The following is a 27,970-nucleotide window of genomic DNA, read 5'->3' as shown; positions in this document are numbered from 1 at the left end:
TGCCAGTCACTGCTTTTAATATTTCATCCAGCATACTTTTAAAATACCACAATAAATTCCATCAACACTGGCAAGACATTGTGTTAATACTAACATCAAAAATGTTCTTCGGTCACAATGTAATCCAGAATCATTTTCCAAATGTAGAAATATAATTTGGCAGTTTTCCTAGGCATATGACTTTATTGCACTTTATTGGAATTATTTTTTTAAAAAAAATCTATTTTTACAAGATCAGTGTAAATTGGCTGATCTTAATACTATTTTGTTCTGCTTAATACCACCAAGAAACATGCCATAGTTATTAAACCTGTTTAATTTAAAAAAAAAAATTACACTGCATAATATGTTTGTGTGAATATGCATGTACTTCCATGGGGCAAAAGAATCCTCCTTTATCCTGGTTAAATCTATCAATAAAACTATTTGGGTTGTATCCAACTAAATCATTATGTGCACAGAATGACTTCTGTTGGCACAACAGAACTCCCCTCCTCCTCCCCCAGGTGTCTCCTGCACCCGCAATGTAGTCTGGAGAGTTAGGGTGTGCATATGAGAAAACAGGGAGGGAAGATTCTGCTGCACTCACAAAGCATGTTCCTCACATGCAGTGATTTAACTGGATACAACTCTGTGCTGCAGAATGTTATTCCATGTACACCATTCATGAATACCCAGTTTTCCCAAAAACATGGAGGCTACACAAAACGGATCAAACAACTAAAGAGAAGAGCTACTGGAAAGTTTCAGATTTTTGTTTTAAAATTCAAGCACTTTAAAAGAGGGACCAAATTGTTATTTTCTGTGATTTCTTGGCTGTTTAACTGAAGTGCACATTTCTTCTCCCATAGAATTATTTACTGTATTGCCATTATTTATTTTAGAATTCACCAGGAAAACCAGGTCAGTGCAACCAACCTAAGTCAAAGTCCGAAGCCTCTTTACTGGATGGCAAATCCCTAGTTAACTCAGTGGGACTTACTTCTAAGTAGATGTGATACAACCAGGCTGCTAGATCATTTAAAAAAGATTGCGTCTAGAGTAGCAGAATTTCACAAGTCGGAGTTGCAACCAGCCTGTACTATCCTTTGATCGTACAGCAGAATTGCCCCTTGTCCCTAACTGCTTTGAAATGGGTGCAAATGCAGTTCACTGTGGCCACCTGGTCACAGGAGCAGTCTGTCGCCTATCACATCACTCCTGTTTAAAGGCAAATGATTTGTCACACTATCATTTTTCAAACTAGTGCTGATGCATGTCAACAATGGGGAAAGTGCAAAGTCTAAGAAAGCAACACAAGATATTTGGCAATACTGAACGAAATAGAGGCAAAAAGGTTGTTTAAAAACAATACCTAAATCACACTTTCCCCAGTGTTTCCAATCTCTCTGTATTCAGGTGCTCATTTCCACATGAAATAGCTGTGCTGAAGGAATTTCTCAATATAATTTCAAAAAATTGGGAGCATGGGTGAGCAACCTCTGCATGTGTTGCTGATATCCAACTCTCAGCAGCCCCAGCCAGCAGCACCAATGGTCAAGGATGATGGTAACTGTAGTCCAGCAACATCTGGCGAACCAAGCATTAGCCACCCTTGTTCTAGAGCAGTAGTTCCCCAACTTGGGTCTCCAGCTGCTTTTGGACCACAATTCCCATCATCCCTGACTACTGGTCTTGCTAGCTAGGGATGATGGGAGTTGTAGCCCCAAACCGGCTGGAGACCCAAGCTGGGGAAACACTGGTATAGAGTACACAGTCAGCTTAGTTCATCTGGGGCTTCAGCCAGGCCTGTTGACCTTCTCATTAATGTCCCATATGAGCTGAGAGTGAAATTTACAATATACCAGATGCTTTCATTCTTGCTGTAGGGAAGACTGGTAGTGCTTGCTAAGCTGCCTTTCAGGAAAGCTTGTCTCCTGTTATTGATCATTTCACTGAGAAAGTCATGATAAGCTTCTAAGCAACCCCAGGCTTTCCCGGAAAACAGCTTGAAAACCACAGACTTTACTCTGCAAATCCCACTGTTGGTGGGTCTTTCAAAGCAAAACGTTCAGATCAAGCATTAGATCTCCTCCTTTCAGTTCAAAGATGAACATCACCTGCAGCTAAACAAGACTCGGCTGTATGGCATGTTTCGATTCTATGTTGTGTCTAACACATCTACACAATAGTTATCATATAAAGTTACTACCACATTGGTAGGACAACACTCACTGATTGTGTATTATTTTGAACATGGACAAAGGCCAGGGTCTATGCTGGCTAACAATTTTGTTGAGTACAGAGGTAGATCTATTGATACCAGTACAAAGGGGTCTTCACTGTGACATTAAAATTGGTTTACCATACATGAAAAGATATGTAGTAGCAATGAAGTAGGTATGTTAGGCATACTGAAATTACAGTGAAATGTTGATGATTGGTGAACAGAGTATTAGAACCTGGGTTCAAATCTTAACTCAGACATAGTCTTCCCAGGTGGCTTTTGGGGGGTGGGCAGAAAGGTTTGGTCTGCCCTGGTTTTCAGAAATAATAGCAGCCTACCCCTCACAGGATCACACTATAAATAAGGATTGCAAAACATAATCAATAAGTAGTGGATTAAAAGTACTATAAACAATGTCTGTGCTTCCTAAAACAGTTGACCAACAACCACCAATATTATAAAGTGACACAACTCATTTGGGTGGAAAATAGGGCACTCTTGCCATTGTTTTTAGCAGCATAGTGTTTTCATGTGACTGGACTTAAAATATTGTATCAAGAATGTGATTGTCAGATATGAAAAAATAAGGCTAGGAAATAGAGAACTAATACACCCCCATCTCTGGGGGAAACATGTCAGTTAAGGCAAATGAAACTCATGAATGTAATGCAGAAACCCAGTCTTTTGATTCCCCCCCCCTCTTGATTTCCCCAAGAATTTGGCAACTGCCACTAATTAAGCAGCACAAATTAAGTTTGGCAGCCATTAGGATCCTGCCCGACGCTGCAGTATGCCAGGCACCATGACTAAGAGTGAATTCACACGTTGAACAGGGTGGTTTTTTCTGCAACCAGAGAGTTAGCATAGTATACTAACTAACTTTATATGCACACATTTTAACATGGGACACATTTAAAATGCAACCCCTAATGAGAGGACTGTACCATGTACCCTGCGCAACACTTGGATAGGCTCAAAGGCAATTTGGAGCAATTTGGTGAGTTTGCTCCATCTGTGGGAACTTTGCACACTATAAGAGGCTATGTTTTCTATGATTAGCAGTTTCCTTTCATTGTATTAGTTAAGTGATTTCAGAAGTGATGGGGGAAGATAGCTTTCCTTTGCTCTACATCATTCAAGTTCCCCCACCCATCACACTTCTCCCACCCATCCCCAAATACTTGTTACATAACTGAGATAAGGCAACTTATGAACCCAGTATCAAATGCAAACCACACATTCACACTCTGGGCCTTTGAGGAAAGGAATCTGATGGAGAATTGCCACCTGAACTGTAGGTATAAATATAATAGCAAAGATGAACTTGCTCTTTGCTTTCCTGTAGGGTAGGGCTGCCATATTTCAAGAGGTAAAAATTCGGACACAAAAAGTTGTTGAGCTTTTGAGCTTTTTTAGGATTGAAGCCAGAGCCTGGAGCCTTATTTTTTAAAAATAAAAATCAAAAAACCAAAATCCAGGACATTTTCTTTAAAATGTAAAATCCCCCCAGAGGGGCATGGAGGACCACCAAAAGAGGACATGTCCTGGAATTCCCAGACGTATGGCAACCCTACCGCAGGGCAAAATTGAGAAAGGCAGCAAATCTAAAATAGCATCCTGTGATCTCCTTCTGTCTGCAACATTTTCCAAAGGAATCTCATCTTTAGCTTCTTGAGAGTAGTTAATGGGAACTGTTTTAAATATTGGCAGCAGAAAAACAAAGTGGACAGTGAAGTAATGGCATCGACAGCAATTTGAGGCCACAATTAGGAAAATTATATTGCAATGCTTAAATAACCTCAGTGCTAAAAAAAGAAAAGTGTAAAATTGAAATAATACACTAGGACCGAGTTGTCTTCAACAAGGCTTTCTCACAATTTAAAATAAGTTCACCTAATTGTCATTGAGGGATATTTTGTCTTCTACAAATTATAACCCTTTGTTAAAATACACACGCTCCAATTCAGGGTTGCTCTTTTGGATCTTGGCTTGTAATTCTGGCTCCAGACGAGTTATAGACATGGAACTGAGCAAAAGAAAAATAGAAGAGACGTCACATACAACCCATGATCAAATTTCATACATGCAAGTGGTGAAGCTTTATGATGATGATTTATTTTTTTAAAAAGTTGGAATTTATATCAAATATGATTTTGTACTAAGGGTACTTCATTATCAATTCTAAAAGTATTTTCTTGCACATCAAATATTCCTTGTTCAACATTATGAGCCACAGAAGAAGATTTTCAAGTTTTTGCTTGGCTGTTTTGCTTGGCTAAAGTTAACTGGTGAGGTATGTTAATGTGTCAGCCAGGAAAATGCGCTTTACATGAACCATTAAGCTTTCACTTATAAATTAAACTTGGCCTAACAGTTCGTGTATCACCAACAGGTCTTTAAAACTGATTGCTAACATTTTAATTGCATTCACTCTTAATAATAAAAAACAGTTTAGCATGTGTGAAAACAAAGGCATGCAGTTAAAATCAAAAACTGTGTCACAGAACTCTTTAACATGTCAACGCCAGAGAATACCCACCTAAGCGTGATAAATTCTGATCCTTCTCAAGCTAAGCTTGGAACTGCTTTGACTCATAGGCTTTTTCAAAGCCAAGAGGGGAAATAATGTTAACAATCAAACTGCTTTGAGTTAAATTGGCATTCATGTGCCAGAAGAGAAGCAGCAGGGGGATTTCTGGTTCCACGAAAGAACCTTGATCAATCCATGAAGTGAAGTTTATATTTATTGATCCCAGCAAATGGGAGTCAAACTTTGTTTATGTAGCTTCCTTTAGAGCTCAATGCAGAAGCAAACATATCCCTTATACAAGGTGGCACAAAGGACCACAGTGTTGCAACAGGGAACACCAAAGCTGTTCATCTTCAACAGAAAGACGTTCCAGGTGCCTCTGTAAGGTTTTCCCCCCATGATCCTATACTGGCTTGCAGGATAAAGCACTTCAGTGTGAAGAAGCTCTTAGGGAATCTATGGCATCCTTCCCCACAGCAGCCCATTAGTAATCTGGCTGAATGACTGTAGAGCATAACCCCAGTGAGTAGCTATAGAAAACAACCAAGAAAATGCCTGTGGTGATGAGAAAGAAGGCAGGAAGACTGCTGTGCTTCTTCTCCTGGGCTTCCTCTGGGTGGTGAAGGAGTGATTATTATATAAGCAACACCACCAACCACTAGGTGGTGGTGTTCCATGCACGTAGTCCTTAGTTAAGGTTTTATGTATTGTCTGTTGTTGCATTGTCTTGGATCTGTTTCTCTAAAGAACAGACCTGTGTTGGAGGTCTGTGCTGTTGATTTAACTGACAGTAATTTATTCTAAGCTGATATGGCAGTAACAAGGGGAGAGTTTGGGACCACCAATCTGCATAGGAACAAGGTAACCCGCTGCTGAAAGTCCCACTCCTAAGTAAAAGTAGTTGAAGAGGCATCAGAGTGGTTTCTCATTGGCTGGGAAACAGCAGCATCACCTTCCTCACATAGTCATGAATGAGAAAGTGTTTCAAGACAGAATCAGCCCCCACCCCCCAGCCGGAACTCAGTTCCAGGTGGGCGCCATTGTCATTATAAGAGAACAAGGCGGGTGTTCATGGTGAGTTCTGGCACCGCTTTTTCTAGAAAAATAGCACTAACTACAAGTGAATGGGGTGAAGGCGAGGAAAATGAACGTGAGAAAGATCTGATCTTACAATGCCAGGCAGGATTAGAACAGAAGTGCTACCCAACCTGCTTCCTCAGAGCTAGGCAAGAGCAGACTTTGGGCTGGGAACCTATCCTAATAATAAGGCCATTTTGAAAATTTCTTACTTCCAGTCTTAAAAAAAAGAGGGGGGTTACGTTCTGACTTCTGGAATGTCTCTCTGCTCATAGCCATAGAAATGATGATGACTCTTTGTTTTCTAATTTTTTTGCAATGTGCTCAGCATAATCTTACCTCTCATCATAGCCCAAAGTATTTTTTTTTAAAAAAAACACACACATTACCTTTTTTGTGGAAATAATGCACAGCACAGAGGTGTTGCGAACACCAAACTGGAAAAGACAAGCATTAAGTTAGGTTATTTGGGGGTAACTGTCCTCAAAGTACGAACTGGCCTCTTTCAAATGTGCAGATAGTTTCAAAGCACCTTAAAATCCTAACTCTGGACATCAGTATTAAAAGCACAGATATTGCAGCAAAAGGTTTCATGGGCTAAAGTCCACTTCATCAGATGCATGGAACTCCCCCTTGTTTCTTTCCTTTGCTCTTGCATCACTTTCTTTATGTGCTACATTCAATTTATTTACTATTCAACAGAGCTGATAGTAATGAACACGGTTCTGATATGGGAGGTTTGAAAAGGAACCACTGGGAGACTTGTAAAGGCTTCTGTGAGACTCCTCCCTACCCAGTTTGAGTTCCAAAACTTGGAGGTTTAAACGGGAAGCAGGATAAGGCTCACAAAGCCTTTTCCAAGTCCCACCATATTGGGGACTTTAAAGGAAAGGCAGGAGGCAGCCCTATGCTTTCATTTGAGCCTCTGGAGAAGACGATGTCTTAAACCTCGTTGAAGTAGCTTCTGTGTGCAAGCTGTTTCCATGGGTGCTTTTGCACAGGCCAGTAATCCCCACACAGCTGATGAAACCCTGTCCTCCCGCCTATCAGCCGATAACCCCTTGGTGGGCCAGGATTGGCCTGTGGACTAGAAGTTCCTTGACTCCGTACTATGACATGCCGTTTCCCCCTCTGGGCTTATATGGCCCCCCGTTCCTCCCCTTTGGTTTGCTCTGTATCTTCCCCAACCAAGACAAAGTCAGCCTATTCCAGAAGCTCAAGGTCTGCTTTTTTTTGCATTGCTTGCCCAGTAGCTGCTTTGGGAAAAGGTTATCATAGCACTTTCTCCAAGTTATTTGCCTTAGTCTTAAAGAGAGGCTTTGATGGCCTCATTGTGCCAAAGTCAAAACTACACATTATGCTTAATGTGTAGCATGCAGGTATTGTCTCTGCTGAACCAGATCAAAGTCCCATCTAGTCTGGCATTTGGTCCTCACAGACACTAATCAGATGCCTCTGTGAAGCCACTAGCTTTTCTTTAATTGATTACAGCTGAACCTGGTTGGTTATTTTTGGATGGGATCATAGGGGAAGAGGGAAAGGACAATCCTATTCTTTCCACATGTTGTGATCTCAATAGCAATTGCCCCTCCCACCATTGCTGGAATTAAAGAAAACACAAGATACACAGCCACACTGCACACATGAAGCACAATGTGCAATTCCCCATTTAGGGTTCAAAATCAACATCTTTCACAGAAGGAAACATTGTTATGATAACCACAACCATATCCCCATGAATTCATTTTTATTTATTTTTTTACTCACCAGAAGCCAACTAAACCCACTTGAATGGGGGCACTCATCCATGGAAACCTCTGCGTTTTAAAAGAAATGTGACATGATGAAATGAGATATTTCCTCTCACCACATATGTAATATTCACGTTCTTGGGTCCAGACCTTTTCAAAGCACATGGACTCTGGAAATTTATGCAAAATGGAGAAGGCATGCTTGAACACACACCTAACTACTATGGGTTCTGCAAACATTCCCAGCCTTAGAGTCAGATGTTATAGCCTCCAAGGTCAATAGGCACCCACACACCCCGACTTTGCTGATTAGTCCATGTGTTCTTAGCAGCAGGACAGATTTCTAAAAGTAGGGCAGTATTATAATATCAGACACACAGAGTATTTAAGGGATGAAAGCAGTCCTTTCCTGCAATTAGATGAATTACTTTTGTAAAATTCCACTGAAAGCACTGTCATTGCTATAGGGGGAAAGGCTTGGGCCTTCAGGTTTTGAAAATGTTCATTGCTGTTATCCATTAAAACCCTGGGATGGGTGCTTTAGAGGTTGTTATATAGTTGTAGGTGGGACGCAGGTGGCGCTGTGGGTTAAAGCCTCAGCGCCTAGGACTTGCCGATCGAAAGGTCGGCGGTTCGAATCCCTGCGGCGGGGTGCGCTCCCGCTGCTCGGTCCCAGCGCCTGCCAACCTAGCAGTTCGAAAGCACCTCTGGGTGCAAGTAGATAAATAGGGACTGCTTACCAGCGGGAAGGTAAACGGCGTTTCCGTGTGCGGCTCTGGCTCGCCAGAGCAGCGATGTCACGCTGGCCACGTGACCCGGAAGTGTCTCCGGACAGCGCTGGCCCCCGGCCTCTTAAGTGAGATGGGCGCACAACCCCAGAGTCTGTCAAGACTGGCCCGTACGGGCAGGGGTACCTTTACCTTTACCTTTATATAGTTGTAGTAAAAATACACACATCAGGAAGTACTGAGGAATCACTCAGATAATGTGAGCAATGTTAGGACTTTCTATAACATGTGATCCCATATTGCATTTGTTAAATAATGCAAAAGGATTAATTCCAATGTATATTTTAAAGTTGCACCGAATTTCTTTTTTAAAGAATTGCAAGTGCCACTTAAAAAGAAACTGGGGCAGGGGTTGCATTCTGTGGTATTTCTCTATAAGCAAGAGTAATATAATCCTACCCCTACCCTCACTTTGGGGAAAAAACTTTTAAAAACTTCATAAAAACTGATAGACAAGGCTCCCCTTTTCCCATTATCAACTGTTGTTCCTGTGTCAGTAAGGAACAGCTATTCTTTGGGAATTATTATAACATCTAAAAAAACCCAATGCATTGTTTCACAGCATACAAATCCTATGCACAGTTTATTGTCACATCATCAAGCAAAACTAATCTTGCAACAATTAATCATTTAAGGGATATTATAAAGATGCTGTGTTAAGACTTATACCAGAAAGTAAATGCTAATGAAACCAAACCACAGCAAGCCTCTTCTATATTGAATTTGCTTCTGTTACTAAAAACAATTATTCCCTTTCATATATGGTATCATAAACAGGATGAAGATTAAAAGTAAAATAGTTAATTGGTTAGAATTACAATGGATGTGTGCAATTATGATTTTCAAGTAAAAAGCATTCCATAAACTGCTATTGTATTAAGGATCAGAATGAAGTGTTAAATAGTTGGAAATAAGCAGCAAATGTGGAACTATAGATTTTGTGCTTTAGATATGAGGGAAAGAGGCAGGGAAAATATTCTGTGCATATTTACTCAGAAGTAAGACCCACTATGTTCATTGGGGCTTACTCCTAGGGAATTAATGTAGATGAACAAGCCTTTAGGATCAGAGTGACTATATTGAACTGCTCATCAGTTCCCAGATTAGACATATACAAGGGATCTTTAACAATGCCTAAATGTATCACATCCACAGATGTGGACAGCTAAGGTTACTGGGGCTCTCTCTGCGCTGCAGGAATCCAAAGCCACAAAGCTGCTGCCTGTGAATCAGGTAGTCAAGGAACAAATGGCAGCTTTAAACTTCAAGGATGGTGCGGCATGTAATGATGCAGCACTTACATCTCTCTGGAAACTGGGCAGATGGCAGAACTCCAGCCAGCCAAAGGACTCCTATTTACTTCTTATTGCACCACAGTTTATGATCAACCAGACACCAGTAGATGCCACCCAATGGAATCATAACAAAAGGGCAGAGGATAGAACTCTGCACTGGAGATGTTTTAACACCGGATACAAGATGACACTGTATTTCTCAAAGCTGTTGTTCGGAAATGGTTCATTTTTTGTACGATGGACAGTTTTGTGTAGGGCTGCCTCTTGGACACAAGGGCAATCTAAAGCTTGTTTTAAGTTTGTTATTGCACAGAATCATGAGAAACAACAGCAGGCAGTCTCTTTTTCTAAGTATTTGCATTGGGGCTCATAGCACCATTCAAGTCAGCTGCCATTTTCAGATAGAGCAGGCGCACAAAAACATTCCTATATGTGGGAACAAGAGGAGCCACTGATGCTCAACAGACACATGGATGTTTAAATGTATTTCTCAGATGCATGGGGCCGGCTAATACCAGCCGGAAACCTTTACTCAAGTTTGGTGAGCTTGTAGCACTTAGCCTCCCACAACTGTGAGAACTGGAGCATCTGCATGGGTGCGGTAAATGGGGCCAAAATTACTGTCTTAAGACTCAATGTCTAACCAGGAACATTGGCACCTGCCTTTTAGCAAGTTGGATCATATTGCCTATGCTGATTGGGAGTGACTTTTATGGACTCCAGACAGTGGTCTCTTTCAGTGCCAGTTTGCTGGAGATTGAATCTGGGACATTCTTCATGAAAACAGACACTCTGCCGCTGAACTATGGCCCACCTCCTATTACTACCTTTAATGAGATAAAGTCAGCATGAAATGGCTTTTCTGCTTGTTCCTTCCTCTGTTCCCCGGCTGAGGACAAAAGCAAGTGCTGCCAGGGTGCTGCTCAAATTAAAATCACATATTTTTCTCAAACTCCCAGTGATTAAAATGCCAGGCATGTTTGGGGCTGCTGTCATTTCTTTCTACTATGCTGCAGCCAACTCCTCATGCTCCATATTCACCACTGCTCTCAGGGGAACTGTCTGCTTTTATTTGGGGAGTCACATTTGGAAAGCTTCAGCCATTTCCATGACTCAGCAAGATTCACTACAGTTATATTTACTACAGTTATAGAAGGACAGCCACCTGGAGCTAGAAACATATAACACCGGTCTTGAAAGACCTACACTGGCTCCTAGTACATTTCCAAGCACAATTCAAAGGCTTGGTGCTGACCTTTAAAGCCCTAAATGACCTCGACCCAGTATATCTGAAGGAGCGTCTCCACCCCCATCGTCCAACCTGGACCCTGAGGTCCAGCTCCAAGGGCCTTTTGGCAATTCCCTCACTCCGAGAAGTGAGGTTGTAGGGAACCAGGCAGAGGGCCTTCTTGGTAGTGGCACCTGCCCTGTGGAACGCCCTCCCATCAGATGTCAAGGAAATAAACAACTATCTGACTTTTAGAAGACATCTGAAGGCAGCCCTGTTTAGAGAAGTTTTTAATGTTTGAAGTTTTATTGTGTTTTTAATATTCTCTTGGGAGCCGACCAGAGTGGCTGGGGAAATTCAGCCAGATGGATGGGGTATAAATAAAAAATTACTACTATTATTCTTAGAAAGGAAGGCAATGTTTCTGCAGCAGGATTCAAAGAAATGAAGACCTTCACAGAATCCCTCTTTTCCTTCTCTTTGTCTGAACCTTTAAAGTAAAGATATTTTTTCTTAGGCCGAGTGAACAAGAGCTATTATCTGGAATGGTGGGAAAATGCTAAAGCCTGTATGCATTAATAAAGCAGGTTGTAGATGGTGTCAGAGTAGTGCAAGTAATGAACTTTAAGCTGACATGCCGAAGCTGCTTATTTTATTTAAAAAAGAAGTGCAGTTCATTGCTCAATGGATCCAGGGCTGATCAATAGCAAGTCTTATAATTAACTAGCTGTAGAGCAATGATTCACCTGAGCTCACAGTCCATGAGGCAGAGAGGGGGCAGGGAGGAGCAGGAAAACATAAAGGGAGTCATGATGGTGTCAAAGAACACCGAACAGTCACTGAAGGGCTCTTTCAGATGTGCTGATCTGAAAAAAGTACAACATCTTCATGTTGATTAAACTACATACACGCCAATGGAGACTTTGCTTGACATATGGCATTCTCTTTTTATTAGCCATTGCAAGAAATATCACTGAACCAACAGAAATGCTCATCACGTAACTTGTCACAGTCAAATGCAAACAATGTTAACTCCAAAATGTGTAATAAGCTTAAGCAAACATCCCTGCTTCTTCCAACATATTCAAGTCCCCCACTGGAATTCTACAGAGAATATTTCTTATTTGCTGATGGATGGGGATAAATACACTTACACATTATGTTTCCATCAAAAAAAATCCTTCCAGTAGCACTTTAGAGACCAACTAAGTTTGTTATTGGTATGAGCTTTCATGTGCATGCACACTTCTTCAGATCCAAGGAATTTTTTTATTTTGTTTCGACTACTGCAGACCAACACGGCTACCTACCTGTAACTAGAATTATGTTTCCATGTTTGCTTTAGCAGCCCAGAGGATTAGACAACATTTCATTGTGCAACACAGCGCCCAGTGTGCTGGGGGCTACGTGCGCTAGAATGTAGACATTTGTGAAGTCCAGTGGATTTTAGCAAATAAATTTAACTGACTGACTGACTCTTCGAACATGATGCAGTGAATTCCACATACATAACCTATTTCAGCTAAGACTTCATATCAATCTAGGAGACTTGGATCAAACTCTTTCTAAGTCACGAGGTAACCTCAGGCAAGTAGCTATCTGTCAGTGGGGATAATGATGGCCTATATAGCATAACTGATATTTAATGAACTATGTCCCTAGAAAATTATTCTTACTTGAATGTTGCAAGAAAAAAATTATGGGAGGGATTCACTCATGAACCCTGTCAGCAGAAGCCCTGTGCTTGCCCTAGGTGAGATTAATATCTTACAATGACACTGAATTCCCCGACATACAGAATGTTACATGAAAAGAGCAGCTTCTCGGGGAATCGCATAGGTTGGCAACAATGTGTGGTGCTGGTAATATTCTTGATGTTTAGTCCATCAGCAAGAGCATAAGAAGCATGGAGGCCACTTTAATGATTACTCCCTTATATGCACAAGCCACTTATATGCACAAAAAACCAAGAAGAGCCCTGCTGAATCAGGCCCGTGGCCCATCTACTCCAGCATCCTGTTCTCAGAGTGGCCAACCAGATGTCTGTGGGAAGCCTGCAAGCAGGACATGAGCGCCCGAGCATCTGCCCATCTTCGATTCCCAGCAAGTGGTATTCAGAGGCATACTATATTTCAGGCAGGTGACTCCAGGCCACCACAAACCTCTCACTCTGCCCCAAATAAGCAAATTTACAGCAGGATGGAAAAAGTCATCTGACTATGTAGGGAGCTGCCATGCAGTACTCCATTTATGCATGACAGCCGTTGCCATACGGATCAATTTTAACTTAAAGCAGCTTCCATGTGACAGCATACTTCATGTACATCAGCTTCGAATTAGGTCCTTGCGGGAGATGTCATGCATCTGAAAATAACCCTGACTTATGGCATAAACGCTTTAATCAACATATATCTCCTTGTTACAATTTATGAAAGCAACGGTGTGGATCTAATTTGCACAATGGAATGAAGAGCTTTCACATCCCCCTCCCCCAACCCCTTGTTTTATTCACAAACAAAAATGTTCCCTAGAGCAGGACAGGGAATAACAGCAGATTTTCTCTTTTTCTTTTTATTGCTCTGTGAATGGCTATTTCATTAAAACTGAGCTCTTAATTGTACTGGCTATAAGAAGGAAATTAATATATCTTCAAGAGCTTAGGCTTACCTTTAAAAATGCCTTCTTTTCCAAAGAATTCATTATGAACGGGGGAATGGCTACAAAAACAAAGAATGAAATGCTTAAGCCTTAGCAAACTATGTATACAGAGCACTTTCTAATAACAGGTATGCTTCAATGAGTTTACTGGTAGTGTATAGCTTTCCTGAGGCACTCTATTAATATGCATAAATAAATTAGCAATGTATGGAGATGAAAAAGGGTTATAAAGAGATGAAGGAGAATGTGCACATGAAGTTTCACAAGAGATATAATTAATTAAAAAAAGATTTTAATAATATTTGATGGTCAGATAGAGCAATGGCTACAATAACAACAGTGCATTGCAGATACATTGTAAAAATAAATAAAACTCTGCCATGTTTCTCTACAATATCTTTTATGTGTGAGCCATTAGCTGTTCAAATCTAATGTACTGAAGCCAAAGTTCTTAGAAGGGCATGATTTCAATCACGACTTATGCTTAGCTGAAGGTGAACTAACCCATGCCAGGAGCAGCCATAAGGATCCGTGAGATAACCACCTGCACAATGGCCTGTTGGGCAGCTTTGGATGATTCACCCAATCGGTTTCCATTTTCGTCTGTAATGGGAATACCATACTTTAGTTCCCTGTTGGGTTTTAAAAAAAGAAAAGAAAAAAGCTGAACAATTGCGAAAGGTTACTCTTTAAGGGCACTATATGCTCAAATTGTTTATGTTCCTAAAGTTACGTTCCAGAACATTTGTTAATCATTTGTAAACTTCAACAACAGCCCTGCTTTGTTTTTCATTACATTCATAAGAGCTGGTTTGCACATGATGCTCAAGCAATGCTATGGCTTTGTGCAAATGAAGATTCGATTGTGGCCACTGTGCTCCTCTCCCAGTCCTCCTCCTGCTGCGCCACTGAAAGCTAAGCCATGGGTTGGTTTAGCACAGGGTGGGGAATCTTTGCTGGCTGGTGGGCCAGATCTCTATCTCCCCCACCCCTGCCTGGCCAAAGTGTGAGTGTTGAAGGCACACTCTGATCCACCCATCAGCTGTTGTGTGGGTAGGAACTTACCTTTCTGGATTCAAGGAACAACTTGGGAGTTTTAAGCTCTCGATTGCTCCTTTGAAGTCTTGCCCTTACCTGCTCCACACCTGCTGTCATGACATCAGGTGTGGGGTGGGTGGGTGAGGCTTCCTGAAAGTGGCTTCCTCTGCAGGCAGGACTCTGCAGGAGTCACATCCAATTTCAGTCAAAGCTGGAGAAGAATTCAGGACTATTTAAAGCATGTGCCAGCTTTGAAATGAGCTTTAATGAGCCTCTGAATTTCCTTTCAGAGTCTGGCTTGGAACAAATTTTGCAGCATCCCTCCTAAGCCAAGAGGTGCTCCGTAGCACATGCTAGATTTTTATCTTACCTTTGCCTCATTAATGGGATATTTATGCAGTTAGCAGCAGCTACAGCAGCAAAAGGAACAAAACGTCCTATAAGAGGTGAGACATGCTGTGAAAAAAGAAGTAAGAGTTACCTGAAGATAGACAAACCCCACCAATCCTCAGCCACTCTAAAATATCATCTTAAGTATTGTTTTGTGAAAAGCTGATCTTAAGAATCTATGCCAACACATCAGAGAATATATGTGCCTGAAGCTAGAATCTTTTGAGAACACTGGTATAGACTGTACCTTTTAAAAAATGAGAGTGGTTTCTCAACTGGATTCCAGTGACATAAAAATATTTTAAAACAGAAATGTTGAGTTATAATCACTCCCAGAAATCAGGTTAAGTTTTTGATGAAATGCCATTTAGGGAAGCTATATGATCATTATTATTTTTTTAAAAAAACCCTCTATCTTTGAAAAGTAGTTGCACTCATTCTGTGAAAGCTTTTTTAAGTGTAGCCATCTTAGAGTATGTCAGCAAACACAGCAGGGTGTCTCATGTTTTCTTGAAGATTTATTGCAGCAGAAGCTTTCCCAGGCAACATCCTACTTCATCAGATGCATGACATGGACAGTGAAGATATGCACATGTTAAACGTTTTGGGGTTGGAGATAAAAATGACCTTTAAACACCTCTTTAAAATGTATACCAAAGCTTTATTTTTGTTTTGTTCTGCGCATCGCTCAGTTTTTATTTGTGATATACAATCACATTTTGCTTTTATCTAGCTTTTAGGAAAATGTATTATTATTATATCTGTATTAGTTAATGTTGTTTCATTGTTTCTATGTAAACTGCTTAGATTTTTATTATACAAGCAGTATAAACTATTTATAAAGAAATCTAAAGTGGATTTCATGCAAGAATCAGAAACAGCACATTATCTGAATATCAGTTGCAAGAGACCTCGCCCTAGAAACTGAGACTATATTTTCGGTGAGGTGGTAAATCCAAGCCTGGGCTCACATAACTGTTGTACAAAGAAAGCTGGAAGTTCCAGAAAATGCTAGGGAAAATGCAAGGCTAGAACACTTCTCTCTGACATCTAATTTCTGTGTGCTGACATATTCAAAGGTATAAAAATGAATCAGTACTGAACTGAAGCAAACAGGATTCAGTCACAAGAGACTGATAAACCCACAGATGAAAAGATTAAGTGGGCTCCTGAATATGCAAGGTCGTGTCACAATAAATGCATTGGCTTTTAAGGTGCCACAATAACCCTTGTTACTCCTCGTGCATATGGAAATCATTAACTAAAAGTTTCCACAACAATCAAAACTCTTTCTCATAGCAAGACGGAGGAAATGATTAAATACCTTTGTTAGTGCGTTAAGTCCTAGAGCAGTTGCAACAGCACCTGTGGTGGCAGAAACATAGGCTGTTCCCAGCTGGCTAAAACAAAAATAAGAATGTTTGTGTGCACACAATAGCCGTATATGTTACATCGCACATGTTCCAATTATGTAAGCACAACTGGCATGGTACTGTAATATGTTCTCTTGGCTGAAAGACAAAACTGTACCGGAATATAATGTCAAGGCATCTAGTGGGGTTACAAACTTTTCCCTTTCCCACTTATGATGCTAAGTGGCTGACTCCTAAGTGATCTATATGTTCTATATCCACAGTTGGGAGGCGGTATGTCTCAGAATGCCAGTCACTGGGTATCACATGTGAGGAGTGCTATTGCCCTCAGGTTCCAGCTTCTGGCTTCCCATAGGCATCCGGTTAGCCACTGTGATGGCAGGATGCTGGCCTCTGACCCCATCCAGCACGACTTCTATATTCTTGGGCACCAAACTGACAGCTGGGTGGTGTACACCTGTACTCTGATGATGGACTCAGTGGAAGCATCGTGCTTAGACTGAGGGCTGAGATCTTATAGCTGAATGGTAGAGCATGTGGTTTTTGTATGCAACACATCCTCATCTCAGTCCTTGGTACATTCCGTTTAAAAGATGTCACTCGGAGACCCACTGTCAGTCATGCCATATGATAGTAGGTTAGACAGGCTAATGGGCTAACAATATAAAGCTGCCTCATACGTTTGACAGTTCACTATGTTTAGAAGCATGATAGAAGCTTCAGATATCCTTGTAGACTCTTCCTCTGCAGAATGAGCCATGGCTTTCTTTTTGCAGCTATTTCCTTTGCCAGCTCTACTATACGGTGAACTATGCCAGTCCATTCATCAGAGAGCAGGAGGATCTAGGTGCATGGACAGACTGTCCTTTTCATGAAGGAGAAAAGATACAAAGGATCCTCAAGGTACTAATTTTGGGGCTGGAGCCTTAACAAAAGTCTAACAACGTTCATCATCTCGGCCCCCAAACAGGGTCCCCCACCCCAATCAGGTCTAATGCCATCATAAGCTGGCAAGGAGACTGAGTAACCTTGAGCCATCTTCACCAGAGGCAGATAGATCACCTCAGAATATCTTGGGAAGTAATTCACTTCATTTCTTACATTTATATCCAGCTCAGCACCACATACACAAGGCTGTCAAGTGCTCTCCCACCCAGGCAGTGACCAGACCCAGAGGTGCTTAGCTTCAAAAAAGTTGCTTCACTGCGTGCCTTTACACTCTGATACCGGTCAGAAACTGGTTATACCAAAAGCAACTGGAAGGATAAAAAGCAGCGGTGGGGAACCTCAGGGCCCCCAGATATCGCTGGGCTCCCACCAGCTCTAGCCAGCATGGCCAAGGATCAGAGACAAAGGAAACCACAGTCTAACAACATGTAGAGGGCTTCAGGTTCCTCAGCTCTGATGCAAAGACTTCCGAGCATGTAATTATGGTATATCTGTCTGTCTGTCTGTCTGTCTGTCTGTCTGTCTGTCTCTCTCTCTCTCTCTCTCTCTCTCTCTCTCACACACACACACACAACCTCTGAGTGTGCAAGCTTAGGATATCAAGCAACACTGAGTGGCTGTACTGTGACCACCTGTATCCTACTGGCAGTTCTGCTCCTACATTCAAGAACATCATCTTCACTTTGCTCTTGTCACATCTGGGCAACATCTTTTGGTCTTCTGCCTCAATGTTTCCCAGATGTGCTCGACTAGATGAATAATTCTCAAGACATTTAAAAGACCCCACCAGAACCAGACAACTTCATGGACTATAGAAGTGAAGCACACATGCCTGTTTGAAATGCTCTGATCCCATACCAGCTGCAATCCATAGTAGATGTCTAGAATGCATTAGTAGCCTAATTTAGTCATTCAAATTATGCAGATATGACCTTGGGTGATTATCTACATGCAAATAACTTGTTTTTAGTACCAGACAGAAGTAACTAGGCAGTCATGCATCTAGTAATATCTCGCATATATTACTGAGGCGGTGTACGTGAAGTGCTTGGAATGCTTGCTATATGCATGTTACATATTAATGTTATTAAATTAGCATCACTTCGATTTCCCCATTATAGTTTACCTTGTGCTTACATGTCGTCACGTCAAGCCAGTCTATGAAAAACCACATTGCAAATTTAATAATAATCCAAACTAGGCAATCTGGGATCCATTATTATTACAGCTGCTGGAAGCCATTCAGAAGAAGCAGGGGACCTCTCTTGCCTTGGGCATGAATTCCTCAGAGCAGGGCAGAATACAGGGCTGTTTCAAATATGCAGGGCCTGGCTGCGGCTCAAAAACTAAACCTTACTGCTGGCTCCACAACCAATTACCACCCTCATCCCAAGCTTTAGGGAAGATGATTTAGGGCAGGGACAACTAGCCCCCATGGTTTGGGGAGCTAACCATTTTTTTTCTGGTTGGGCAAGGCCCCATCAATTTGATGGCTGCTATTAAAAGTGGGGGAAAGCACTAACATAGACCCAGTGCTGGGATGGGCAGAGCCCATCACTGTGAGGGAGATGCAAGCAGTCTCCTCCCCAGTCATCAGACTGATCGCTTTAGGAGTTCAGAGAGGGAGTTGACCACACCCCCTCTAGTGATCACAGATAAGCCGAGTAGGGGAGAGTGTTGGACTGTGTGTGTGCATGTGAGAATGTGGACTGGCGCACACACTGCTGGCATGTGGTCAAGGGTGAATGTGGCTTCCTTTTGGGGGAGGGGGCAAAACAAGTTAGCCACCCCTACTTTAGTGACTGGTCACATCATCAGTCTTGTGAGCTATTTTGGCTTTCATCAAAGATAACACTGCCTGCATATCACATTACACTAATTAGAGCATAATTATAACTCATAGAGATTACATGTGCAAAATATTAAAGCATTTTCTCAGGCTGTTCACATCATAGCATTGAATTTAGATCTAAACTAGAGCAGATATCGTAATTCAAGGTTTTTGAATTTTCTGCCTGGTGTGGCTTGAATACCTTACCTGACAGTAATTGGAGCATCTCCACTCCTGTTGGTGTAATTTACGATGGCATTGAACGACTGGTTAATCCACTGCCAGAAGACTACTGCTGGAGTTGTTCTTAAAAACAAAAAGTACCACCAATTTTATTTAAAGTGATGAGATTAAGACAATCAAATGCTGTTGGGCTGATTATTCTTCATCACACTCCCCCCAAAGATGATTCTGTAAAGGATCAGCCAAATAAGTCTTTTGAACAGTTTATTCACAAAATGATAGCTTTCCTACATGAAATGTAGAAATGCACAGGTCTTCTTGAGGAAACTGTTCCAGTTTGAGTACTGAAATAAGTTAAGATTCTATTAGATGTAGCTGTTCAGTTACAATAATGTAAAACTTGAAGTGCTTTTCCCAGGTACAGAGCTATGTTATTTGACAAACATTTCTAGCTCAGATTTAGAGAGTCACATAGATTATTAAAATGTAAATTTAATATCAGGTGGTTTTTATCCTGTAAGACTTGACAAAAAAGCCAATTACTATAATTCAAGTGGGAAGGTAGTGATAATCATGGTTAAAGGAAAATTTGATACTTCATCTTCCCATCAGTAGCTGGCATACTGAAATTCAAGAGTTCTCAGATTGAATTTTCTCTACTTTGCTTTCTTTTGAAGGTAAATAAATAACCAAACCAATATGTGAAAAATATAAGGGAGCAGAGGAAACCCAAAATGTTCATTTTAACTGTTTTTTGGAACATTCAAAGTATACAACATCATTCACTTGGGCTGCAGTAGCACTAAAACCCTTTAGAGTACACAAAGTTGTTACAACCAATGTCAGTAGGACTATGGCCTTCAAATTGGATTTCTCAATTGCATATTTATTTCACTCATGTACTATCATGCATTACTTACCTATAAAAGGTCATCATGCAGCCAGTAATGGTCATGTTCATGGGCACCTGAGCAGACATGCGACCAATTAAAACCATCTTTTCCCCAGTATCTGGATGGAAGGCTGAATCGTAGATATACTTCGCCCTCCATAGTTCATCTTCTGTTAATCCAGGGCATGCAATTCCTTGTCTTGGGGCAGATGGAAATATATGTGACTATGCAATTATAAATATGACGTTAAGATAGGTCCAAAACTTAAGTAATTATTCACACGAAAGATTGGCACATATCTTCTCTGCACACACAACTGTGCAGTAGCTTAGCATAAGAACCTCTGTGTCCCTTTCCATCATCGTAACTGCTCTTTCTCATGTCAGTATAGTCACAGGAGTACTGCAGGTAGGTCAGTGTAAGCAGCTGGCTCACACTGAATTTTGTTCATGCAATTGTGCATCAAAGGGCAAGGCCCTAAGGAGAAAATAGTCACTGCTTGTTTGCAAAATTGACTTCTGGCATTCTACTCCAAAATATTTTATCATTCTCTTACATTCCACCCCATCTTCCCTTCTTCTTCACTACTGACAACAAAGTTTAATTCCTCATTCCTAAATGTTCATTGCAGAAGGCCTTTTCCTCTCAAGCAACCATGTTTAGGAGCACCCCACTTGTTGTAGCTCTTGGCACGCTGCCTGGATAGCTCAGCTGGTTAGAGTGTGGTGCTAATAATGTGAAGGTTGCAGGTTGGACAGCTGCATATTCCTGCATTGCAGAGGGTTGGACTTTCAGTGGTTCTCAACCTGTGGGTCCCCAGATCTTGTTGGACTACATCATTCCTGAGCTCTGGCCTTGCTAGCTAGGGGTGATGGGAGTTGTAGTTCAATAACACCTGGAACACGGTGCATGCCAGCTCTGATCAGCAGTTACAATTCATGACGGTGGATGCCTCTGGACTGGTGTTTTATGGCGTTCTGCCTCATATTCTTGCCACAGTAATAGCGTATTGCTCTCTGGAGGGGTTTATAGCACAACAGAGGCAAGGCAGAAATAAACCAGATCATTTTTTTGTATAGGAAGTTATGGGATTTCAGCAGGCAGTGACAGGATATGACCTGATTAAAAACAAAGAACTGTCACCACCCCGTGTTTTCAGGATTGAAAGTGGGATCGCATATGTCAGCCTCGATAGCATGAGCACAAAAATAATGAATGCACAATAAAAGGGATGTCTGGAAGGGCTGGTCATAATGCATAAATACACACCCACATCCACACACCCATGTATCAGAGGCTGCTCCTTACACTGTGTACATATTTTCCCCCTCTAACATCAGCATAGAACACCCTTTTGATGATAACATCTGTACACCATGTTTGCAAGAGGGTGTCTTAAGGAGGCCTTGGTATTTGCTGGCTCCACAATTGTGGGATTTTCTTCCCATTTAAGACTTCCTGAGATTCAAGCTGGAGACTCTTCTTGACCAGACACTACAAGAGTTGCTTTTTTTGAAGAGAGTGGGGCCTGGGTATTATTTTCTACTGCAGGTGGCTATTTTATTTTACTCTTTTTACATTATGCCTTGAGTATTCTCAACTACCTTGAGCCCTTGGGATTAAATTAGGGTGCTTTTTAAAAATAAACATTTACCTGTAATCATGCACAATTTTTCTTGCTTTTTCTAGTTGCTCATTGGACAACAAAATATTCCTAGGATCTGTGACGGTGAAGAAATGGCTCGCTCGTCCAATAAACGTACTTTGATCCCAGCGAGGCTCTTTGATATTGATGTTGAATGGTATATCGGCTGACATTTTTTCAAGAACACTAAATAAGAAACGGAGACAGAAGCAGTTTTCAGTTTCACAGTTCTTGGCTTCCTGTGTTTATCTGGATCCCTTTAGATTTCTGGTTCTCTGCCACAGATCTCTGAACTCTTGTTGAAAATCAGAGATAGAGAAAACTCAGCCCAGTGATGCAGTCAAATGCTGAAATAGCACATGTGCTACATCTCCAATAACAGGATATTTGACCAGAGTTTTCAATAAAAAACCCTGCTTGCAACATGGATGAGATCATGCTAAAAGTAGGTCAAGATGTCCCACAAAGCTTTTGTTGAATGCCCTTGTCTGTTTTGTAAGCCTCCCATCATATTTAATTTTCTATTCATAATAGCAGAAAAGTTTATTGCAGCTCACTTGAGGATGAAACAGTGTGTGTATCTACTTACAAAGTTATATGAGATAGACACATTAAGGACTGTATTGGATTTTACTTTCCCCTAGTCATCTTAAAGATGCAGTTAGCAGAAGGCAGCAAAATAACTATGGGCATGTTGTCCATAGGGTCAGAAACTAATCTGACACACAGATTTCACAGACTTTTCATTATTTCTCACCCATGCCTTAAAGATGCAGGTAACCTCTGAAGCAGCATATTACACAATTTCTGTGCATGTGTGTATACATATGCACATCGATATGAAAAATGAAAGCAGGTGCCATTTATTCTTCTATCACCTGCAACAACAATATGCTGAGCTGTCATTCCATCATCGGGGGGGCTGCATCAAAAATGCAAGTGGGTACTAGAGATAGTCCAATGCCTACCAGTCAACCCAATACTAAAAAACCAAGGTTACAAAGGGTTACAAATTTGCTAGTCTGAATGCAAAATTATTTAGGGTTTTATTCGTGAAAGACACAAAAGCTTGTCCTGCCTACTCCCACGTCAGCATTATCAGTCAAGCTTGGATTCTCATAGACAAGCAAAACCACAAACACACCTCTTAATCATCTCCTGGTTCTAGGGGACATTTTCTTAGAACTGGAAAGGCTTGCTGAAGTTTCTAATCTGAAACCTTATCATAGGTCAGGATCTCCACTGGCCAATGTTTACTCAGTTAAAAAAACACAAAAAACTCCAAGAAGAAGAAGAAGAGTTTGGATTTGATATCCCACCTTTCACTCTCTTTAAGGAGTCTCAAAGCCGCTAACATTCTCCTTTCCCTTCCTCCCACAAACACTCTGTGAGGTGAGTGGGGCTGAGAGACTTCAAAGAAGTGAGACTAGCCTAAGGTCACCCAGCAGCTGCATGTGGAGGAGCGGAGACGCGAACCCGGTTCCCCAGATTACGAGACTACCGCTCTTAACCACTACACCACACTGGCTCTTGAAAAAAAAAAAATCCACATACCCTAGACAGTTTAATTGCATTGCTGAACTTGGCTCCAACTTATCTTTCTTATTGTTTTAAAACCGCAACTGCTTATGCCATAATTGACAGACAGTGTGAGCTACCATTTCCCATCTTTGAATCACTGAAGCTGGTCAATGTACTGCCCAAGGTAGGGATCCAAAGAGATGATTTGAATGTCTGGGAATCTTCCTCATGTGCAAAGGATTGCATTTTTTTGCTGATAGCAGAAACCGCTCATGCTCCACTGAATGCTGCTCTAGAGTATGCAATCAGGCAAGTTTAGATTCTGGATGTAAATAACTAGCTCTCTTTAGATAGTATTGTGTATTACTTCACACACTTCTAATTGTGGTGAGACAGCCCACTTATATTTGGGAACCCTTCTGATTATTCATAGGCAGACTTGGTGTACATGAGGAAGCAGCTTTGCAGTTCTCTGGATTCCAGCTGCAATCTTCAAGATTGAAAGAGAACCTCAGAATTAACTATACCTGTGTATTGCATTTGGAAAAGGTAGGGCATATAGGATTTCAATGGCTGTTCCAAAACCGCAAAGTCTTTGGGAAACAGTACAGTGTATGCATTTTGTTGAAGCCAGGGTTAAACTGGTTGGTTAAACTTGAGCTGGCGAATAGCCTGAATGTTTGAAAGGTTACAGGGTCTTACCAACACAAAATGTAGGAGATCAGTAACACAAGTGTAAAATCTAATCTAGTTTCAAAATGAAATGCAAGTCTTGAACAAAGTTCAGCCAAATGCTTTTAGTATGAAAGAGTACATATAACAGCAAAAAAGGAGACTTTAGACCTTGTTTAAAGGTCAACAATGTACCTGCAATGAAATTCCAGTAGCAATCAGAAATTAGTTCTCTTTTAAAAATAAAAACTTTCTATTGTATAATATGGTTGCAAGTCACAGCTGGTACATGGAAATGCATGATTTCCCACAGCAATATACTGCATGATTAGAGCTGAAAACATTTACGTACATCCTTCTAGTTTAAACTACATTTTTCAGACCGGAGTGTTATAATCAGATTAGTGTGTTTTGGGTATATATGTTTATTGCTTGCCTGGAATGAATTTTGCTTATGAAATGTCCGTTCAGCTTCTGAAGGACACAGGAGCTGACACTGACTAGAGAAGACCAAATAAGCCACAAAACCCAGTACCTGGTGATAACAAACAATAGCACTGATGTAGTTAATTGCATTTTTCAAAATGTTTCATGTGCTTTATAGAAGGGGTGGAGAACCTGTGGCCACCAAGAAGTTATTGGACTCCAACTTCCAACAGTCTCAGCCAGCATGCCCAATGGTCAGGGATGATGGAAGTGGCAGTCAAATAACATCTGAAGGATCACAGCCCCCACCCCATCCATGCCTTATAATATTGTAAGGATTAACTACATAATGCAACAAAAACAACAAGGAAAGCAGCAGTTACCAGTTACCAGCATCTGAAGCCACAGCAAATGCTGTGATTCTCTAGCAGTTTGACTTGGCCCCTGGAGGTGCAGGCCATTGTCTTTTGAGACAGATTAATACCAACATTTTTTATTTTTTTTATTAAAAAAAGTGGTGGGGATTTAGTAGTTTGCATAAAGCAATCTAACAAATTCACTGCAGGAGCAGGATTCCAAGAAGCAATGGGCAAACTCTGCTTAGCTCATTCAAAATGAGCTCAGTTATTTAAGAGCTTTCTTGGAGGATTCTTAGAAGAAGAAAGCTTATCTCTTTTCTGAGAGTTCTCTTGTGGCTTGCAGCCAAGAAGTCTTGCTCATTCATTTTTTTTGGGTGCAAGGATACATTAATCACAGCCAAGACTTAGCTGTAACGTCCCCCACCTCATATAACTGATAAGAACGCTTCTCTAGGCCCATCCACAGTTTAACTACAGTCACATGGACAAAAGCAAAAGAACGTTTTACTGCTGAGGACCATATTGCCTTAGGATTAATCTGTCAGGGGCTGTATGTGGTCAGAGAGTCATGGAGGGCTGTACTTTGCGCCCTGGGGGTCCCCACCCCTGAACAAGTTGCTGTAAAAAGCTATTCCAAGTATGCCAACCAAAGAGCAAATTACTAAGAGTTAATAACCACCCTGATGGTATCAGTGCAATGCACTACAGCCACACGGAACAAGCAAGTCTAAAATTAAAGTGATGAAATTCAACACAAACACTCCTACCCTTTCTGCCAACTACTTTTCTGGCCATCTTGTCACAGCAGGAGGGTTCAGGTACACTGGGAAGGTTACGCAGAATAGCTTAAGAACAACAAGCACCATGCAATGGGACAGGTAACAAATCCACCAAGGTTCCTGCCTCCTCTGAGCAATTTTAGTTTTCCCCTCCCCTGCTTCTAATGAAAATCAACTCGTGGCATTTCTAAAGAAGGTGCCATTCAGAACTTCGAGGCTACGGGTGTCAGACTTCATTTGCTTCACTTGACAAAACTGTGCCCTGCCTGCAGCTCCAGTCTGAGAAAACCAGCAGCCCAGCTGATGGCTGGGAAGGAGGAGTGGTGCACCACATCCATCAAGCTAGGGAGGCAAACAGCCTGCCCCTCCAATGTTACTTTCACTTAAAATCAGCTTGCCCTGGCATTTATCTGCACCAGCCGCTTTGTCTGCAATATACACTTCCCCACAGTGCGCTAGAGAAGCCTACGAAGCAAAGGAAGACAGAAGTCAGGAAGAGGGTCTACAACATCAATATTACAAGATGCAATTTATAGGAGGGTGGGAGAAGTCCCCACGTAACCTAGCAACAAAAATTACAGCTCCCGTATAATTCCCACTGCCGAGGCAGCCTGCACAGCAGCAAAGCAGCCATCTTTGGTGTGTAACTTAGCGGGAGATTTCATCATTCCGCGCTGAAGTCACCTCCAGATGTTCGCGGTTTACAGCAGTCCCTGCCAGCGCAGCAACTTCACACGAAAACCTGTTCTCCGCAGTGACACATTTCTCTTAGCCGAGCCCGGACAGCCTCCTCGACGGCTTTACCCTTTCCTTTCCTAATGCAACTGCAGCAAACGAGGTTCTTGGGGAGAATGGCCGCGTCTTTTCCCTTCCTAACAACGTGGCCGTGGGAAATTATTAATTGTAAAAGCGCACACACCTTAACCCGGTCTACCTCATTCTCAAAGTATTTATGAGGTCCATTTAACGCAAAATCAGGCAGCTGGAAGAAGGGAGAAAGCGATCAGTACCCAAACGAAGGTCTCTTTCTCTTATTTATTTATTTATTTATTTATTTATTTATTTATTTAAAAACTAAACCACTACTTTTAGATCCATCTACTGGGAACGCACACATAACCGAAAGGGACATTTTGGGTTTGTCGCTGAGCTCACTGAATAGATGCACAAGAGGACAGGAAAAGTGGGTTAGCTAAACGGGCATTGCGATGCCACATTGCATCAAGGGTGCCAACTTGAATAAAATATTGGGGGGCCCATGTATGCCCCGCCCCGCATCACAACACACAAGACACGGCGCACGCGTACCGTTGGAGTGGAAATGCCCATCAACGGGGGGGGGGCACTGAAATATTTTATTGGGAGGCCGAAGGGACCTTGGCTCCTATGTATTGTATTTGGGGGGAGAGGCTACTGTTGTAGGCAGATGCACCCTGGGGGAAGAGGATGCCTCTAGCGCGCTCGAGAGACGGGCACCGGGGAGAAAGGGAGGCGTAGCTCTCCGTCATCTGCAGAGACGCAGCAGCTGCGGGGCGCCAAGCCGGCCTCCCTCCCTGCACCCGCTCCGGGGGATGGAGAGCGGGGAGGGTCACCCCCCCACTTCGGGGCTGCTGGCTGGGTGCAGCGCCGTCGAAGGAGCGCCTACCTCCCGAGCGGCCAGGGATGGGGAGAGAGAGGTGCTTCTGGTTGCTGCCCAGGGTTACTCACGGCGCCCGCTGCGCGCCCCGCTCCACGGCTGCCTCCCGCACGTCCGCGCCGGCTCCAGTCCGATAGGCGCGCCAAAGCCCGCCGGAAGAAATTCAGGAGGCGAGCAAGCGGCGGCGGCAGCTGCAGAGCGGGCCAAGCCGGGGTGGGAGGGGCGAGCAGCGTCCGGACCGCCCCCTCGGGAGGGAAGGGAAAGGAAGAGGAGGGCGCGCCAGGGGAGGAGGAGGAGGAGAAGGGCGGCGAGGTGGCGCCGTGGCGGAGGGGCTTTCGCTCGCTCCAGGCACCCGGGCCTGGCGCCGCGAGGGAGAGCCAAAAGGTGAAGCGGTGCCCGCCTCTGCGGTGCTCAGCATGTGGGGAGGAGGGGCGGAATGGACCCCGCAAGCCCCACCCTCCGACCGGGATTTTAGCTGAATCAGCCACCCCCCCCCCGCGACCGGCTTCTTAGAAAAACATGTGAGGGCAGCGCTCTGCCCGGTGTTTGGAGTGGGGTAGGGGATCGCCAGGCTTCTCTATGGCAGCTTGGGCCTCAACATGCCCCGCTCGCTTTCTCTTTCCTATTTAACGCGGACTTACCCTTCCAGCAGCAAATCATGGGATTGTGGAGTTGGAAGGAACCCTTAGGATCGTCTAGCTCAACCCCCTGCAATTTCAGGAATATGCAGCTGTGCCATACCG

General features: G+C 42.4%; 1 protein-coding gene across 7 annotated transcripts; it reads right to left on the bottom strand.

Annotated features, from left to right (window-relative positions):
• On the bottom strand, positions 1-27,970 carry SFXN1 (sideroflexin 1). 7 transcript variants are annotated; one of them, XM_083728307.1, is made up of 12 exons: positions 27,237-27,467; positions 21,844-22,020; positions 20,217-20,387; positions 19,321-19,419; positions 16,286-16,361; positions 14,942-15,027; positions 14,038-14,165; positions 13,543-13,592; positions 11,622-11,741; positions 7,581-7,630; positions 6,203-6,250; positions 1-4,232 (listed from the first exon to the last, which is right to left on the bottom strand). In XM_083728307.1, exons 2-9 carry the CDS (start codon positions 22,005-22,007, stop codon positions 11,712-11,714), a joined length of 804 nt encoding a protein of 267 aa, XP_083584433.1. In that variant the 5' UTR covers positions 22,008-22,020; positions 27,237-27,467; the 3' UTR covers positions 1-4,232; positions 6,203-6,250; positions 7,581-7,630; positions 11,622-11,711. The 7 variants fall into 7 exon arrangements, with proteins under 7 accessions (XP_083584433.1, XP_083584428.1, XP_083584432.1 ...); XM_083728302.1 differs by lacking the exon at positions 11,622-11,741 and having other exon boundaries at positions 1-3,132; positions 3,337-4,232; XM_083728306.1 differs by lacking the exon at positions 11,622-11,741 and having other exon boundaries at positions 1-3,132; positions 3,337-4,232; positions 27,299-27,451.

Source organism: Podarcis gaigeae (assembly GCF_964106915.1).
Source record: "Podarcis gaigeae genome assembly, chromosome: 2".
NCBI lineage: Eukaryota > Metazoa > Chordata > Lepidosauria > Squamata > Lacertidae > Podarcis > Podarcis gaigeae.
This window is presented reverse-complemented; position numbering and strand designations above follow the sequence as displayed.